Source organism: Nuphar pumila, chromosome 4 (assembly GCF_984573655.1).
Source record: "Nuphar pumila chromosome 4, dmNupPumi1.hap1.1, whole genome shotgun sequence".
In the NCBI taxonomy this organism is placed as follows: domain Eukaryota; kingdom Viridiplantae; phylum Streptophyta; class Magnoliopsida; order Nymphaeales; family Nymphaeaceae; genus Nuphar; species Nuphar pumila.
Window position 1 is genome coordinate 127,597,883 of NC_143252.1, and position 17,282 is coordinate 127,615,164.

The following is a 17,282-nucleotide window of genomic DNA, read 5'->3' on the forward strand; positions in this document are numbered from 1 at the left end:
AAAAGAATATTTAACCGAAACGATTTTAGAAGGAAAGGATGATTGAGGCAATAGAAGAGAAAACATATCAGTTTTGACGTGATCTAGGTTTGTGAGAATAGATCAGTCTTAACGTGATCTGGTTTTGAGAATAAGGAAAAATGATCAGAGGAGAGAACAGATAATTTCAACATGATCTGTTTTAAACAAAAAGAAATAAGAAATCACAGATCTTCAGATATAGATCTGGAAAAAAAAAACAATACCAGATCTGATATGATCAGATCTATCTTAAATTGAATGAAGAAAACGATAGAATATAGAGAAAACCCAGATCTGGAATTCAGAGGTAAAACCGAAGAGAAAAGAATAAAAAAGAACGAGATGGACAGAAGAAGAGAGGGAAGAAAGATGAAGCCAACCTTAGTGAGCATGGATCGGTTCAACTTGCTCTGATACCATGTTGGAATTTGTATTTCTAGCCCACGTCAACTTTCAGCAGAGAAAAAGATAGAGAAGGACAAGGGATTGCTGAACACAGAAAAGGTCATTATCGTGACCTAGAAAGGTTGTGTTTATATACAGTGATTTACAAAATACTGTGGACGGTAATGTCCCTGATTATAAAAACAAAATACAGATATGTGCACATGTGCAAATTAAAAATACTAAATATAAAGTATGGATCTGGACCAGACTTAAATCCATAACCATATCACCTCTTCTTTAACAGAGATGACATCTCAAGATGGTGTTGACAATACCAGTTTCCAGCATCACACCATTGGAAACAGCTATAACACATAGATGTTAATTTGCATGATAGACATGTATATATATAGAGAGAGAAGCATGTAATAGCGGATGGGCGAATGAGCGTCGATTTTCAATGATTTAGGGTCATTAGCGACCATGGCAGAAAAGAAGGAATCTTTTTCGGCCATCGTACCAATAAATAAAAGAGTAAGAGAAGAGAAAAGATAGAGAGAAAAGAAGATTGCAAGAAATGTGTTGAAGAAATTTGATGGCGCGCTTCCCAAGACAACAAACCAATACTCCACCAATCTCACAATCCTCCTCTTGATCTACACGTACAAGTTACAACCCAAGAACACTAAGGCTATGATACCGTGTAATGAAATAGAATCAACATAAACAAGTGTCTCTTATGAGTAAGAACAACATACACAAATGGAGACCACTTATGAGTCAAGATACAGTCATAAACACAATGCCACTTATGGGTATGAGAAACAACATAAAAAATATAAGGATCTTACCGGAAGAATGCTTGAGAACAAGCTTAAAATACAAGAGGGGTTCTACCCCTTGATATACACAAAGACATGAGAGAGAGCCTTGGGACCCTCCCCAACCGCTAGAAATAGAGTTGTTGGGGCCTTGGGACCCTCCCCAACAGCTAGAAATAGAGCTATTGGGGGATGTCCCAATGACTCTTATCACAAAGGCTTAAAAGCCCTTTAGCTATTAGTGAAAGGACATTTGTATACAAAAGCCTACAAATATCTAAAATACCTAAACAATTTACTGTTGTGGCCCTAACGGGCACAATCTATGGTACCCGGACACTCCACTTTGCTCTTCGTACCCGTGATGACACGGGGATAGGGACACAGTCTATGGTACCCGAACAATCTATTTTTCCCTTTGTACCCGTGTCCACACGTGTATCCCCGTGTCAACACGCGTCGAAACCCGAACACGCCATTTTACCCTCCGTACATACAAGCTTGTATTCAATTTATAATTTATAATTTATAATTTATAATTTATAATTTATAATTTATAATTTATAATTTATAATTTATAATTTATAATTTATAATTATATTTTCAGTTTATAACTTCATATTTTTAGTATATAATATATATTTTAGATATAGCATATATATTTATATTATATTCAGTTTATTTTGAATTTATAATTATATTCAATTTATACTTCAAATCTCTAGTTTTTTTTTATTTCTAGAAACAAAAAAGGGGTAAGAGTAGAGGTAATGGTGCAAGTCAACTGACCAAATAAAAATTTGTCAAGGCTTTTGTTGGGCACGTATTCATAGACGAGTATATTTTCTTGTAGGCAACAACCAAGAAGCCTAACAAGGAGTTTGTGTTGAAGCTTTGCAACCAAATTCTAGCTCGGTCATTAACTCGGTCACTCCCTGCCCTGAATCGCTTGACAGCCTTTTTACTGCTATTTCTTGGCCATCTTGCAACATGCCCTGCAGAAACGCATATGCTTGGAATTTTTGAAATATGAAAAACTTGGTTAGAGAAGATTTGTATCATTAGAGGTAAAGGAGCATTTGCTTATCTTGTAGACAAGACCATACCCACCTTTCTGTTAGAAAGTCACATATAAGGGAAATTGATTGGGGAAGGATATAGGCAAGGACATCTTTATTATATGAACTTTGTATTTCAAAGGAATCATTTTGTAATATTGCCCAAACAAAAGATATAAAAGTTTTGCACCATAGACTTGGGCATCCAAATATAAGGAAATTGAATTTTGCACCTATTACTAAGGATCTTTGCAAAGATAATTTTGAATGTAAAGAATGCTTACTTGAAAAAATGACATATTTGCCTTATGGACAAAGAACTTTTTACTCCTCCATGCATTTTGAGTTGGTTCATTCGAATGTGTGGGGTCCTACCCTTGTGATTTCTAAAGGAGGATTATTCTACTATGGTGTGTTTGTAGATGATTTAACTAGATATTGTTGGATTTATTTTCTTAAGTTTAAATCTGATGTATTTAGAACCTTCAAAATTTCCCATAACATGATTAAAAATCAATTTGAAAGCAATATCAAAATCTTAAGAACAGACTTTGGGGGAGAATATTTGTCAAATGATTTTAAACAATTCTTAGAAAATGAAGGAATTTTGCATCAAAGATCGTGTCCTAGAACTCCACAACAAAACGAGATTTCTAAAAGAAAACATAGACATATTATGGAAACTACAATTTGCTAAGAATGTTCCTAAAAATCTTTGGGCTAAAGCTGCATTAACCTTGGTATATCTCATAAATAGGATGCCTTCAAAAACTTTAACCAATGAAATTCCCTTTGAAAATTTATTCAAATACCAACCTGACTATCAAAAATTGAGAATCTTTGGTTGCAAATGTTATGCCTTAAATGATAAAAGAGTAAGGCTATCTCCTGTGCTTTCATTGGTTACTCCGAAACACAAAAAGGGTTTAAATGTTATAATATAAAAAATGATAAACTCCTTGTCTCAAAAAATGTTAACTTTGTTGAAAATGAATGTGGATTTGAAGGAAATATGTCTCGAGACAAATTCTGACTATTCTTTCTTATTTAAACTATTGTCTAATGATGAAGATACTTATGTAGAACCCTCTATTGAAAATAGAACAACAGTTGAACCAATAGTATACACTAGAATAAATAGAAATATATCTGATGAAAGTGTAAATCAACATAATCATGAAGCATTAAAAATTTCCTCTGAACAAATCATCATTCGCATATCTGAATGAACCTCAAGGATTCCAAATAGATTTGTTTCTTATGATTCATTCTCTCCTAAATATAGAGCATGTCTTATAGCTATTCATTCATATTTTGAACCCTCCTCTTATAATGAAGCCAAAAACCCACCTGAATGGGTAAAAGCCATGCATATAGAATTAGATGCTCTTGAAGAAGCCAACACTTGGGAAATTCTAAGTCTACCAATCAGAAATAAAACCATAGGTTGTAGATGGGTTTTCAAAGTCAAGACAAAAAGCGATGGATCTTTGGAAAAACATAAAGTCAGGTTAGTTGCCAAAGGTTATTCTCAAGAATATGGAGTAGATTACGAAGAAACATTTGCTCTTGTTGCCACGATGACAACTGTTTTAATTCTTGTAGCTATTGCAGCTATTAAAAATTAGAATATATTCCAAATGGATGTTAAAAATGCCTTTTTAAATGGCAAACTCAATGAAAAAGTATACATGGATGTTTCACCTGGATTGATAGTTCCTACAGGTAAAGATCTTAAATTAAAAAAAGGCATTGTATAGACTCAAAGAAGCACCTAAAGCTTGGTTTGACATATTCAACAATGTTATTACAAAATATGGTTTTAAACCATGTTATACCGACAGCTTTATTTATTAAGAACTCTTCCCCGGGTATTATAATTTTACTTTTATATGTTGATGACATGTTGATTACAGGAAGTGACAATGAAGGAATTAAAAAAGTAAAATAGTTTTTGAAAAACTCTTTTGAAATGATTGATCTTGGGTTCCTAACATACTTTCATGGGATAGAAGTACCTTATTCTAACAAAGGATATATATTGTCACAAACAAAATTTGCTTTAGATATCATTGACAGGTGAGGATTATCAGATGACAAAGTTGTTGACACTCCAGAGATTGTCAGAATGAAGATGCGGGCTGATGATGGAGTTCCTTTGGACAACCCTATTAAGTGTCGTGAATTTAGTTTGGGTCTGATCCAGACCCAAACTGGGATTTGCGTGATTGACGTGTTTACTGGGACACACGTGTAATTTTATGTTTTGTTGTAGGACAGATATGTCCATAATCAAATTGTTTTGTAACCTAATATATAAATATGAAGTATCATCAGGTCACGCACGATTGATGAAAGCGTGAACCTGTGCAGCCCAAAACCTCTCAGCATCTCCTTCCTCTACTTCAGCATCTTCTTCTTCTGCTATTTTTTCTCCATTGCAGATCAGCACAGGTGAGAACTCAAGTTCTAACAAACCCAACTCCCTTCAAACAACTCGTGGGATCTCTTATGTATCTAAGTATTACAAGACCTGACATAGCTCATGTTGTACATATAGCTAGTCAATTTCAGCATGCTTCAACATCAGCTCATATGGGTGCAGTCATGAGAATTATCAAATGCATCAGAGGCACAATAAATAAGGAAGTATTTTTATCCTCTTCTTTCTCATTAGAACTTATTACATACTCAGATGCTGATTGGAGAGGTAATCCAAATCACAGGCGCTCAACAACTGGTTTTTGTGTGTTTTTAGGTGATTCTTTGATTTCATAGAAGTGCAAGAAACAACAAAAAGTGTCACTATCATCTACGAAAGCTGAGTATAGAGCAATGGCGACTACTACCATGAAAATTGTCTGACTCAAACAACTAATTTCAAATATGGGAGTTCATCTTCGGAATCCTACAAGATTATGTTGTGACAACAAGAGCTCTATATACATTGCTTGAAATCATACGTTTCATGAAAGGACTAAGCATATAGAAATTGACTGCCAATTCGTTCGTGAAGAATACTTAAAGAAGACTATTGACCTTCCTTGTGTGACATCGGAATATCAACTTGTTGATTTCTTCACCAAGGCACTGTGCTCACCAAGATTCAATTTTCTACTTGACAAACTTCTGGTGATTGTACCATAAGTTTGAGGGAGACGGTTAGAAAGTCACATATATATGTATATACTTGAATATATATGTATATATATACTCTTCGTAATACAAGAGTATATATATGTATGAATATATATATATATATATGTATTTAAAGTATATACGTATGAAATACAATTTTGTAATATGTATTTTTATATTTCTTATTTTATTTTTGTCTTTTTTGTTTTTTAGTCAAAGTCAATAGTCAACATTTGACTGTTTGACCAGCCGTTGGGCCGTTCCCAAGGCTATAGCCCTCTTTCAAGTCTATAAATAAGGGACTATTTTACCATTGTAAAGCATCTTTCAAGTGAGGTTTTTCTCTCAATAATATTCGGTATTTCATGTGTTTTGTGCCTTGGTGCACTTTGTGATATTTACGCCTTAGTGCATTTGATGAGTAAATGTTCTTGTCAAGTTTTTATAAACTTGATTATTTGTGAGATTCTTTACACTTTCCCTATCATATTTAGCTCTGAAAAGTTTCTGGTGGCAGCTCTAATGCTGCTAAATTCAAAAACCAGTGACTCATTGCTATCAATACCTTGATGACCTGGAGAAATATTTATCATCAATCATTGCAAAAGTTGTGGGGAAAAGGAAAAAGAAGGAAAAGATTGAAGGTTTTTGTGTTTGTCAGGATGCGCGCACTCACTGCCTCGATCTTGACTTCTATTATGCCTCACGTTTTTCCTCTTTGAGCAAAATATGCAGCAGGCACAAAAAACTAAGGCTAATGGAACTAAGATGGAGACAACGATGATCACGGCATTCGTTCTCAATCTATTGGAATCGGGTACTGCATCATATGGCAACCAGATATTATCAGCAAATTCCAAGATGTTCTCACATGGCTCCTCACACATGCTTCCCATGAAGAGCGAGAGCACTTTAGCATAGCTTATTTCCATGCTTTATAGCTACTTTTGTAATCCAAGAGAACTTTATCTCAATCATTTCCTTTTAAGGTCTCTTCTTTCGATGTTCCAACTTCTCCCACAACAACTTTGGTAAGAGTAGGTTGAGGTTCCGAAGTGGAACCATCAACCAAATGCTACAATTTTTTCCCTAATAATATTATTTTCACCGCGAACGCCCGTACGTTGTAGGAGAAGAGAAAGAGATGGAGATGGTTGATGGCACGCTTTCCGAGCCAACGAACCGATGCTCCTACAATCTTCACAACCCACCAAACTATCTTCAAATACAAAGAGTAATCTAGGAGCACCAAGGTTCAGATACCATGTAATGAAAGAGCAAAAAATTCAAATAGATGCCTCTTATGGGCTTACAAGAACATGATGACCACTTATGGGTCAATATAAAACTCATACACATAAGCCACTTATGGGCTTGAATCACAAGAAAAAATAATGAATATTATTGAGAGACTGGTTGCCTGAGAAAGCAATACCCGTCTAAAAGGAAGCACCCCTATATATACACAAAGGAGAGCCAATATAGCAGCTGGGAGCATCCCAACAGCTATATTTGGGCAATGACAATATTGCCCATTACAAAAACAGGAATTTACAAAACAGGAAAAAATAAAGAAAACAAAAAATATAGACACTAGTGCCCCTAGTGAGAACAACCTATACATGAAAAGACTGAAATACCCCTATTAGGTATTACCTATTACAATGATATGAATATCATACACTGTATATACATATATGATCATATACACATATATATAGCACAACTTAACAATTCTTACCAACAAAAATGACAAACTTTCACCAAAAGCCATATCATATGTATTTCTTGGGTACGGTGAAAATCAGAAAGGATTTAGATGTTATGATTTCAAAAATAAGAAACTTTATGCCTCAAGAAACGTTTATTTTATACAAAAGAAAAGTTTTTTTTGATAAAAATGTGCCTAAGAAAGCTACCGAATACTCATTCTTGTTAGAATTGTTGCCTAAGAGTAGCGATGAATGTGTGTTTGATGACATTGTTAATAAAGAACCACAACTCCTTATCCAGGATGGTAAAAATATTGACCTAACTGAACCCAGTAGTTCAATATAGTAAGTGTGAAAATGATAGGCAGCCTACTGCCCTACACAATACTCCAACCTAGAAAGACAACAATCAAATGACCTAAGAAGATCTAAAAGAATCTCTAGACTTCCTAATAGATTTGTATCATATGAATCATTCTCTCCCCAATATACAGCTTATCTAGCTAAGATCTTGTCATATTTTGAACCAACCACCTATAACCAAGCCAAAAAGTATTGTGAATAGATAGGAGCTATGAATGACGAATTAGAGGTATTTGGGAAATCTAAGACCTGTGAGATAAAAGATTTACCCAAATGAAAGAAAACCATAGGCTATAGATGGGTCTACAAAGTCAAAACCAAAAGTCACCAGACTTTAGAAAGATATAAAACAAGATTAGTAGCTAAAGGCTATTCCCAAGAGTATGGTATAGATTATGATTAAACTATTGCACTTGAAGCCACGATGACCTCCGTTAGAACTCTTATAGTTGTAGCTGCTATCAAGGGTTGGGTCAATTATCAAATTGATGTAAAGAATGCTTTTTTAAATTGGGAACTAAAAGAAGAAGTTTATATGGATTCACCTCCTAGATATGAGATTTCATCTAGAAAGGTACTTCATTTAAGTCTTATATGGGTTAAAACAGGCTCCTAAGGTCTAGTATGATAGATTTAGCTCTGTAATAATTACACTTGGATTTAATTCTTGTTATACTGACACTGTTATGTTTATTAAGAAATATGATACAGGTATCATTATTTTGCTTCGTTGTGTTGATGACATGATCATTACTGGTGGAGACAAACAGGGAGTTAACCATATTAAAAATATTCTTAAGAAACATGTTGAGATAATTGACCTTGGATTTCTTAGATTCTTCCTAGGAATTGAGATGACTCATTCTCCACGAGGATATTTGCTAATCCAAACCAAGTTTGTTATTGAAATTATTGACAGGTCCAGGATTACTAATGAGATGAGGGAGGATACTCCAAAAGTAATCAATGCCAAGATGAAGAAAGATGACAGATCACCTCTGGAAGATCCCACTCCATATTGCCAGATGATTAGATCATTGACTTATTTGACAATCACCCGACCTGATATAGCTAATGCAATTCATACTGCACTCACTTACCACAGTTCACATGAGTATTGTGATGAAAATCATTAAATATTTACAAAATTATGTTTCTAAGGGTCTTTTGTTATCTTCCTCCTCACTTGAATTAATTACTTACTCTGATTCAGATTTGAGAGGAGATCCTAATGACACATGCTCAACTATCAGTTTTTGTGTTTTTTTAGGTGATTTTCTAGTATCTTGAAAGTGCAAAAGGCAACAAAAAGTATCCTTGTCATCTACTGAAGTTGAATATTGTGCTATGGTTACCACAATATCAAAGATTGTCAGGCTGAGAAGGTTACTTAAAGACATGGGGGTTTACTTGCAAATACCCTAAAGACTATGTTGTGACAACAAGTGTGCAATATACATAGCTGGCAACCGTACATTTCACGAAAAGACTAAACATTCAAAATGGATTGTCACTATAGAAGTGAAGGATTGTTTAAGAAGACTTACTCTGCCTTATGTCACTTCAGAATATCAGTTGATTGATTTCTTCACCAAGGCACTTCTGTCACCACGGTTTCACTTCCTACTAGACAAGCTTTCAGTTATGTAAGTTTGAGAGAGTGTTAATTTGTATGATAGATATGTACATATATATACATTATGTGTATATGTATATGTATATGTATATGATATGTATATGTATATGTATATGTATATGTATATGTATATGTATATGTATATGTATATGTATATGTATATATGTATTTTTTATTCTTATGTCATGCATGTAATAGGTTGTGCCCTATGTCACATGGGTGCGGGTGCGGGGATGTGGCACTTCCAAAAAACTCGGGTGCGGGGGTGCGGCAAGGGCAAAAATGTAAATATATATATATAGAGAGAGAGAGAAGGGGGGGGGGGGGGGGGGGGTTCCCCTGCGTGGGTGAACAAGAGGGCCACGTGGGTCCCCGTCTATGTCACATGGGTGTGGGGTTGCGGCAAAATATATATATATATATATATATATATATATATATATATATATATATATAAGGGGGGTCCGGGGGGTCCCCCGGTGCGAGTCCCGGGACACCCCTTCGGATCTTATTTTAAAAACCCGTCTCTGGAAATAAAGTGTGATTCGGATTGGAGTTCCAATCAAAGCCAATATGTTTGCGCCCCTAATCTGATCAGACCTGTTCACGTCCCCTCTAAAAAGTTAACTGGATCTGGATTTGAACCTCTCCCTAACTGGTTCTGAAATTTTGGTTATATTTTATCCAATTTATGTTTGGTAATCACCACGCATAACTGATTCCGGTCCACTTATATCCCCAAAGCCTTGGAGACAACCAGATATCCTCAAGCCAAATTCGAATTCAAGAACTGAGACCCAATCTTATGGTCCAGACATCACTTTGAAGTTTGGACTCAAAACTCAAGTATATCCAATCTAAAGCGACAAATTGAACTGGTTAGATCTTACCTAATTGTTATAGACCCATGGGTTGGTGGAGGCCAAGATATGAACCCCAACCCAAATTCGAAACTAGTGTAGATCTTAACCAATTGCTACCCAACCGATACGGACCTGAGCATTTATTTCCTAACTCAATTCATACCGAAACCGGTAAAGACCCAACCCACTAAACCCCGACCTGACACACAATACGAGTCTGAAATTATTTTCATATCCAGAACCGAAAACTAAAGCCGTTTTTATCATTTGGGTTTTTTGTCTTGTCTGACCCGACCCATTTTCACCCTGATCGTAGAAAAAATAGGAAGCAGATCGTGGCAGTCTGTTTGCATTTTGGATGAATGCCACGTGGTTTTGTTAACTTTTGAGCTTTTTAAAATGCAAATCGGATGGCCAGCATGAGCAAAAACGCTCATGTTCAGCATGACCTGATGTGCTTCCGAAAAAATATGGTGTTTTCACTTTTTTTTTATTTTTTTTTTTATTTCCTTGCAAATTCAAATATTCCAAGGGATTCTGCCATGGAAAACTCTGCCCACCATGGACGCAAATCCTTCCTCAGAAACCCTACACACCGACGATGCCGAAAAATCGTCGACGGAATCCGAAAATACGGTCATCCCCGGCAACGTCCCGGGTACGGAGGCGGTCGGAGAAAGTGCCAAGGTGTTGGGGAGAGGAATCTTGTCGATGCTGGAAACCCTAATTAGGGTTTTCGAAGATCGGTCATAGAGGGTGGGGCGAAGCCAGGATCAGCTGTCTATGAGCATCGATAGGCTCACTCGAGGTATTTTTTTGTTTTCGATCCTTCTCCTTTTCTTTGGCGTGTTTTCGTCCGACCCCATTCCTGTTTCATTTCGCTTTTTGAGATTTCCCTTTACTCGGGTTTATGAGATTGAGGGTTTTTCTGCGATTTGGTTCCGCAATTTAGGGTTTTGAATTTCTTTGCTCAGCTTTCAAAAAATGGGAAAAAATGAACCAAAATGACCCTGGGTGAGTTGACCGCACCCAGGGTTGGGTTGACCGCACCGGGTGCCGCACCCACACCCGCGTCGCATCGCGTCAACGCGAGTGCGGCACCTGTCTGGCCGAATCCCTGTGACATAGATTATGTCCTTTAGGGGCATTTTGTCTTTTTTATTGTGTAATAGGACCTGCCCATTAGGTGCAATTTTGTAAATCTTTTTTTGTTTTTTTTTATTTTATTTTTGTACTTCTAACCATGTTGCACTAGCCTCTTGCTATCCTTTTCTTCTATAAATATGGGATCTCTCCCATAGTGTTATTTATGTTTTTCTCAAGCATTTAGAGATAAATAAAGATATTTATTTTTTATATTGTTTAGCCCTTTGGTGGCTTGTGCTTGTGTTACTCTTTGTGAGTTTGTGTCTTGCCCATAAGTGGCTTATTGTACTTGTGCACACTTGTGTATTCTTGTAGCCCTTAGAGGCATCTATCCGTGCACTTTATCTTGTTTCATTACAATACACATATACATTTGAGTACATGTGTGTGTGCACGATGCGTGCATGCATGTGTGTGTGCTTGTTGAGCACCTACTCTCTATTTTAAGTTGTTGGATTGGCATATAAAAGTGACTGATCATGAAGGGGAGATCAGTGGTGCCATTTTGGAATGCTTTTTCATTGTCTTTTTACTAAGTCCAAAGAAGTTACCATGTTAGATCAACTACATTTGAGCATGTAACAGTAATTAATGTGGCACAAAAGCAACTTTTAAGTTTTTAGTGGTTTCCCAGATTTTAAGTTACTTCTTAAAGTGATGCCATTTAATATACTGTTAGAAAAACTGAGACCTCCACAACTAACAGATCTACTTAGATCAAATGGTTAAGAGAGATGAGAGAGCAGGTGAACCAGGAGCACTGGAGACTCTCTCTCTCTCTCTCTCTCTCTCTCTCTCTCTCTCTCTCTCTCTCTCTCTCTCTCTCTCTCTCTCTCGTTTCAATGGCAATTTATCAGACATGAATTTCTCATGATATTTTCAAACATTCCAGATTTCTCATGTTTTTACTGGAAATCTCCAGTAAAAACAAAATAGGTTTAAATTTATTTTAATATGGAAAACTAAAAGTTCAGTACGTGAAAATGATTCATCTAAAATGGCAGAATGAAAAGCAAAAATCAAAGTATCTTTCAATTGAAGTATGAAGAGAAAGAATTAATCACCAGCTAATGGAGTGTGAGAGAGAGAGAGACCCTAGCATTAGAAAAAGCTAAAATAGTGAACCACTGTTAATTTTCTTTCATTTGTCAAGTAGCTCCTACTTGTCAACTAAATCACATCAGAACCTCGATCACCCAATCCTATGAGAAGCCTTGTTCACATTCTCTCATAGAAGGTAGGTATCAAAAAGATTTCCTCATAATTAGGCTAGGACCAATTAGTTTCCTATTTTCTTTAGTGATAGCAAATGTGCACTTCGTAATCATTGATATTAATATCTCATTTAAATCCTTCATAAAGAAAGATTAAGAGCAGTGATAGTGGCAACCTCTTCATAGAAATCATGGCCAACTCAAATAACATAGCTTGCATCTTTGTTCTAGGAAGCCACGGATATCAAATTGCCCTTCTATGGTAAACTTTACAGACACAGCTGCAACCAGCTTTGGATTATATAATTCCACTTAATTAGCAATTCTTTGATTTGGCGTTATCACAAATAAGGATCTAGAACTACCTCAGGTGACATGAAAAAAGATCTAGTGGTGGGGAAAGTTTTTGATAATGTGGATTTGGGCCTAACAATAGTTCCTGATTCCTTCTTACATATCCCCTTTGGGAGGCCAAGTAGATTAAATGAGTGATGGACTAATATATCTTTAATACGATTTAACAGAAGAAAGGAATAAACAGCACTCTGACATGATTAATCATAGAAAGCGGTCAAATATAGAAGACAGAGGTGTATAGAGACAACTCCTGCCATTCCTCCAAAGTCATAATCATCCATATTTACCTGGAAAGGAGGCCAAAAATTTGATGATATAATTGTTGCATCAAACAAATCCATTGATACTTTGGTTTCTAGTTCATTTTCTCCTACAGAACCACTAAAAACAGCTTTAGAAGCAAGCATTATTAAATGATAACATAATTTTCCATTATCATGTTGAAGAATGACTTAACAAGTACCTTTTTGAGATGACTGTGCTAAGGTCGCCTTTATATTGGCATTTGTTCTCTTAGAATGTATTAGATCATTGAGCATAATCTCGCATCTCTGCATGCTGCTCTCTCCAAAATGTATCTAGAAAGGTAAAATAAAAATGATTGATAAAATCACATTATAAACAAAATCTGCAAGTATTTTAAAATTCATATATGTCGTGCAACAAAGCAACCGAAATTTAAAAATTTGGTGCAGAACATAACATGCTTTGCTTTCACATGGTATCAGCATAAACAATGTTATCAAAGATACAACAAATGAAAATTTGAACCTTCAGGAGTTCCAGTGTGCGAATTTCTGAATCTATGTCATAGTCAGATTTATTTAGAAGCTTCTCAGCTAGCATGATGCGATACTGGTTCACAAGCTGCTCTTTTGAACCAATAATGCTCACCATCATTCCAAGAATATCAAGCTTCCTTCCACTTCTGCTACCCTTCAATGGATCCGCCTCTATGGGATCAGGCTCCCAACTGAGTGAAAGCATAAAAACAATTGCAAGAAAAAGTGCTTTTCAGGCTGTAAGGCTTGTATTGAATCAAATGGCGATGGGGGTGAGACAAGAGCTCAGGAACCTACAGATATTTGAGCCTATGTTTGACAGAACAAACAGTATGATAGAGCCATACCTTTGAGCTTTGATCCATGCTTGTTTTTCGTCTGAATTGAAAGTATCGTCATGGTCAGATATTTCTAAATTATCAGCATTTCTGTTCAATTCTTCAAGAAGGCTGTCCCCAGCACCCCCCAAACCACTGGCATTCCCAGTTCCAGCAGTGAGCATAGTCACAATGCATTTTATAGTATCCTTTCTGCCTCTTAGATAGTCCCTTATTGGTTCACCAACTGCTTCAAGGAAAACACCAGTTGGATCTATTCTACGAAGAGCTTTTATTGTAGAAAGATACTGATGCAATATGTCATTTGTTGATGCACCAGCAGTAAGCAACCGGTACCGAAGAGCAGATATAAATGAATCAATGAGCTTTGAATGCTGCCCAGTATTTTCCAGACATTGCTTTAAATCTTCAATCGCAGGAGAGCTATATAACACAACATTAATATAATATTGTTCAGAAGAACTTAGGAGAACAAATCAAGAAAAATCAACCAAAGAGCTGACAGATGCATCTTGTGAGCAATGCCACACTCTGCCAAACGAGTGCCGGTGGTGGTGCACATACATTCAAGAAAATAAAGACATCAACATGAAAGATATTGAAGTGACAGACTACACAAATATCATAGTCTCACATAAGGCAGAATAGGAAAGACTAATTCATGGCACAAAACTTTGATACACCTTCTTTAGAAGGCATGTTCATTGTGCACACTTTTTGAAATAGAAAAACAAATTATTGTGCAATAATTTATATAGTTAAGTTATAGTTCCTTTTGTTTGTTGCTGAAGCGTTTATAAAGCTTATCGCTTGAGGACTTGAGGGAACATACATACATTTTTTCCATTCTAGTACATAAAAAATAAAGATGAATCAAAGGGAAAATAAATTTTTAATATTGTCATATTGTCACTGTAAATTCAAAAACTTTTTTATAGGGAAAATATCGCATAAATAAGTCAGATCTCAAATCTTCTGACCATGTATCAGGTGAAAAGGCAGCAGAGAAGAAAAAAGGAAAAAAAGAAAGAAGGAAAGAAGGAAGGAAAGAAGAAGTAAAGGAAAGGAAAGAAAGATGAAGGAACAAAAGAAGGAAGATCATCCAAATTTTCTGTTTTTTTTTCCTGTTTTTTTTTCATTTTATTTTTCAATACCGAGATTTTCCTGAGATTTATTGAAAATCCTATAATATCCAGATTTTGCCTCTCTGAGATATAGTCGAGACCGATATTTGTGACTATGCTTTAGAATAAAGAAAAATAAAGGAAAAGGAATATCGATGTTTACTTAACATGTCGCATCACATATGAAATATTCATTTTTTGCAACTTGGAGAGATGATTAAGTGGACTAAAGTGGCAGATTGCTAACCTGTTGTACGAGTTATTTGCACTAAGGGCTTGAATTCCTCTCTCTCCATTCCCTATGCTCGATATTTATCTTTCTAGCCCTATAAATAGTGAGTCCCTTTGGCCGGGTTGGATTGATGATTTCATTTATCTAAATGAGATGTATGGAATAGATTAAATTTTAAGTTAAGAAGAATGTAGAAGCCAAAAAAGTAAAGGAGAATTCCTTGAATCCAAGATTATGTCCCGGATCATTAGATAGGAATTTGAAGATGAAGAGCAAAACAAAGAATATCACCACTGTAATATCATGTGTTTTTATACTTGGCTAAGTGTTGTAGAAATATAGGTAGAACCCTCGAAGTTAGGGTGTGATAATTGAGTCTCGGCTTGGCCCAGGTCTCATTGACAAGACTAAACGAGCCAATTGATGTGTGATAAAAAGTTTTATTTTTAACCTTTAAAATCGAGCGAAATTCAGATTAAATTCAGGCGAATTTCGGAGACGAAATTCGAATTATATACCGTTAGGTGCGGCTCGAAATTTTGAGTTCAACAGTATTTTACTTTTCCGAGTTTGGGCTGCGGCTGGCCCGAAAATCACATTTTTCAAAAAAGGTTTGTCTCGATGGGACAGGGTCTAGATTAGATCGGACCAAAGCTGATTCATATAATCCAAATTAATATGGATTTGGACGCAGTTCAAAACCTATATTAATTACGATTTGGTCCATCTTAGGATCCAAATGGATTTTGGATATGGATTTGAATCTTGGATCCGGATCCAAATCCAACAAAAATAAAGCTTTAAATTTAAAATACAGGCTTAAATTAAGAAAATGAAAGGTTTAAAAGACTCCCAAAGGGATAAGGTACCCTCTGAAATTTTTTGGAAATTTAATAAATAATTATTATTTAATTATTTTAATATTAAAATTAGTATATTCTGAAATTTATTAGATGAGATAGTGAGCTGATTAGGGTTTCTAGAAGGACCCAATGGCTAATTAGAAAGAAGTAAAATAAAATTAAAATGAAGAAGTATTAAGGAATAAGGAAAGTGTTGAAAAAGTCAACATGGAAAATTTTAAGAGATTAGGAAAGGGAGTTGGAGATAGGCTCTCATATGGGAAGCTCTATCTCGAGCCCCTATTAGAAAGCCCTAGAAGGGGGGGGGGGCATCACCTTCTAGGGGGTCTAAATATATAAATTCAAAAAACAGAGAAAGAAAGAAAGGAAGAGGAAACGAGAGAGAGAGGAGAAAAGGAGAAGAAAAAAAATGAGAATCCACCCTTTTCACCAGTGGTCCGACAGTTTTCCGGTCTTTTTCGAACTCAAAACAAGGTACGGGTTTTCTCTCTTGATTTGAATGGGTAGGAATAGTATAGATGAGATTTATGTAATGTTTTTAGAGGAAAAAGAAAAGGAAAAGAAGGTGAAATCCGATTTTTATTAGGTGGTGTATACATACATATGTACATAACGAAATATTGGTTATATATTCATATATATACATACCTATATGCATATGTATATACATGTCATGTATATATATTTATACACATTTTTGTGTGTGTGTATATATATATATATATATATATATATATATGAGACGTACACCCGGTCAGATCTGTCCCATGAGATGTACGGTCAGATCTGACCATTGCAACAATGGACAGATCTGTCCCATCATGTGTGCTGTCAGATCTGGATAGATCTGCCCACTGCAATGGTTGACAGATCTGACGAGACAGTTTGATACATGTAGACAAATGAAGGATTGTTTATGTTTTGTTTTCATTCTCATGTTCCGTTGTATAGATGGAAATAAGAAAAAAAAATTATATGTATGGGCTAGTTCAAAAGAAAAGAGGAGACAGTGAGCCCAGCCGTGTGTCTGTTGGGCAGTCACTTGATTATTAAAGCCCGGCCACAGTCGGCTGGGCATAAGCACACAGAAAAAAAATGGACTGATTGGTTGTGGCTATGTCCCAGCTGAAACAGTCGGCTGGGCAGAGCAGCATGTTGCTCAGCCCCAACCGACTGGTTTGGCTGGGCCAAGTCACCAACACAAATAAAAAAGTGGGCCAAGTCGGT

At 35.8% G+C, this 17,282-nt stretch overlaps 1 protein-coding gene across 3 annotated transcripts in view; it reads right to left on the bottom strand.

The window, feature by feature from the left end:
• The window catches only part of APC2 (anaphase-promoting complex/cyclosome 2), a 168,572-nt gene that overhangs the window by 68,873 nt on the left and 82,417 nt on the right, over window positions 1-17,282 (bottom strand). For all 3 annotated transcript variants that reach the window (XR_016431421.1, XM_090003524.1, XM_090003526.1), the window contains 4 exons: window positions 13,846-14,259; window positions 13,488-13,689; window positions 13,180-13,294; window positions 13,004-13,086 (listed from right to left, as the gene is read on the bottom strand). Coding sequence is in view for 2 of the 3 variants with exons in the window: in XM_090003524.1 (XP_089859650.1) it covers window positions 13,004-13,086; window positions 13,180-13,294; window positions 13,488-13,689; window positions 13,846-14,259 (814 nt within the window). In the remaining variant the exon portion in view is untranslated. The remainder of the gene's footprint in view (window positions 1-13,003; window positions 13,087-13,179; window positions 13,295-13,487; window positions 13,690-13,845; window positions 14,260-17,282) is intronic.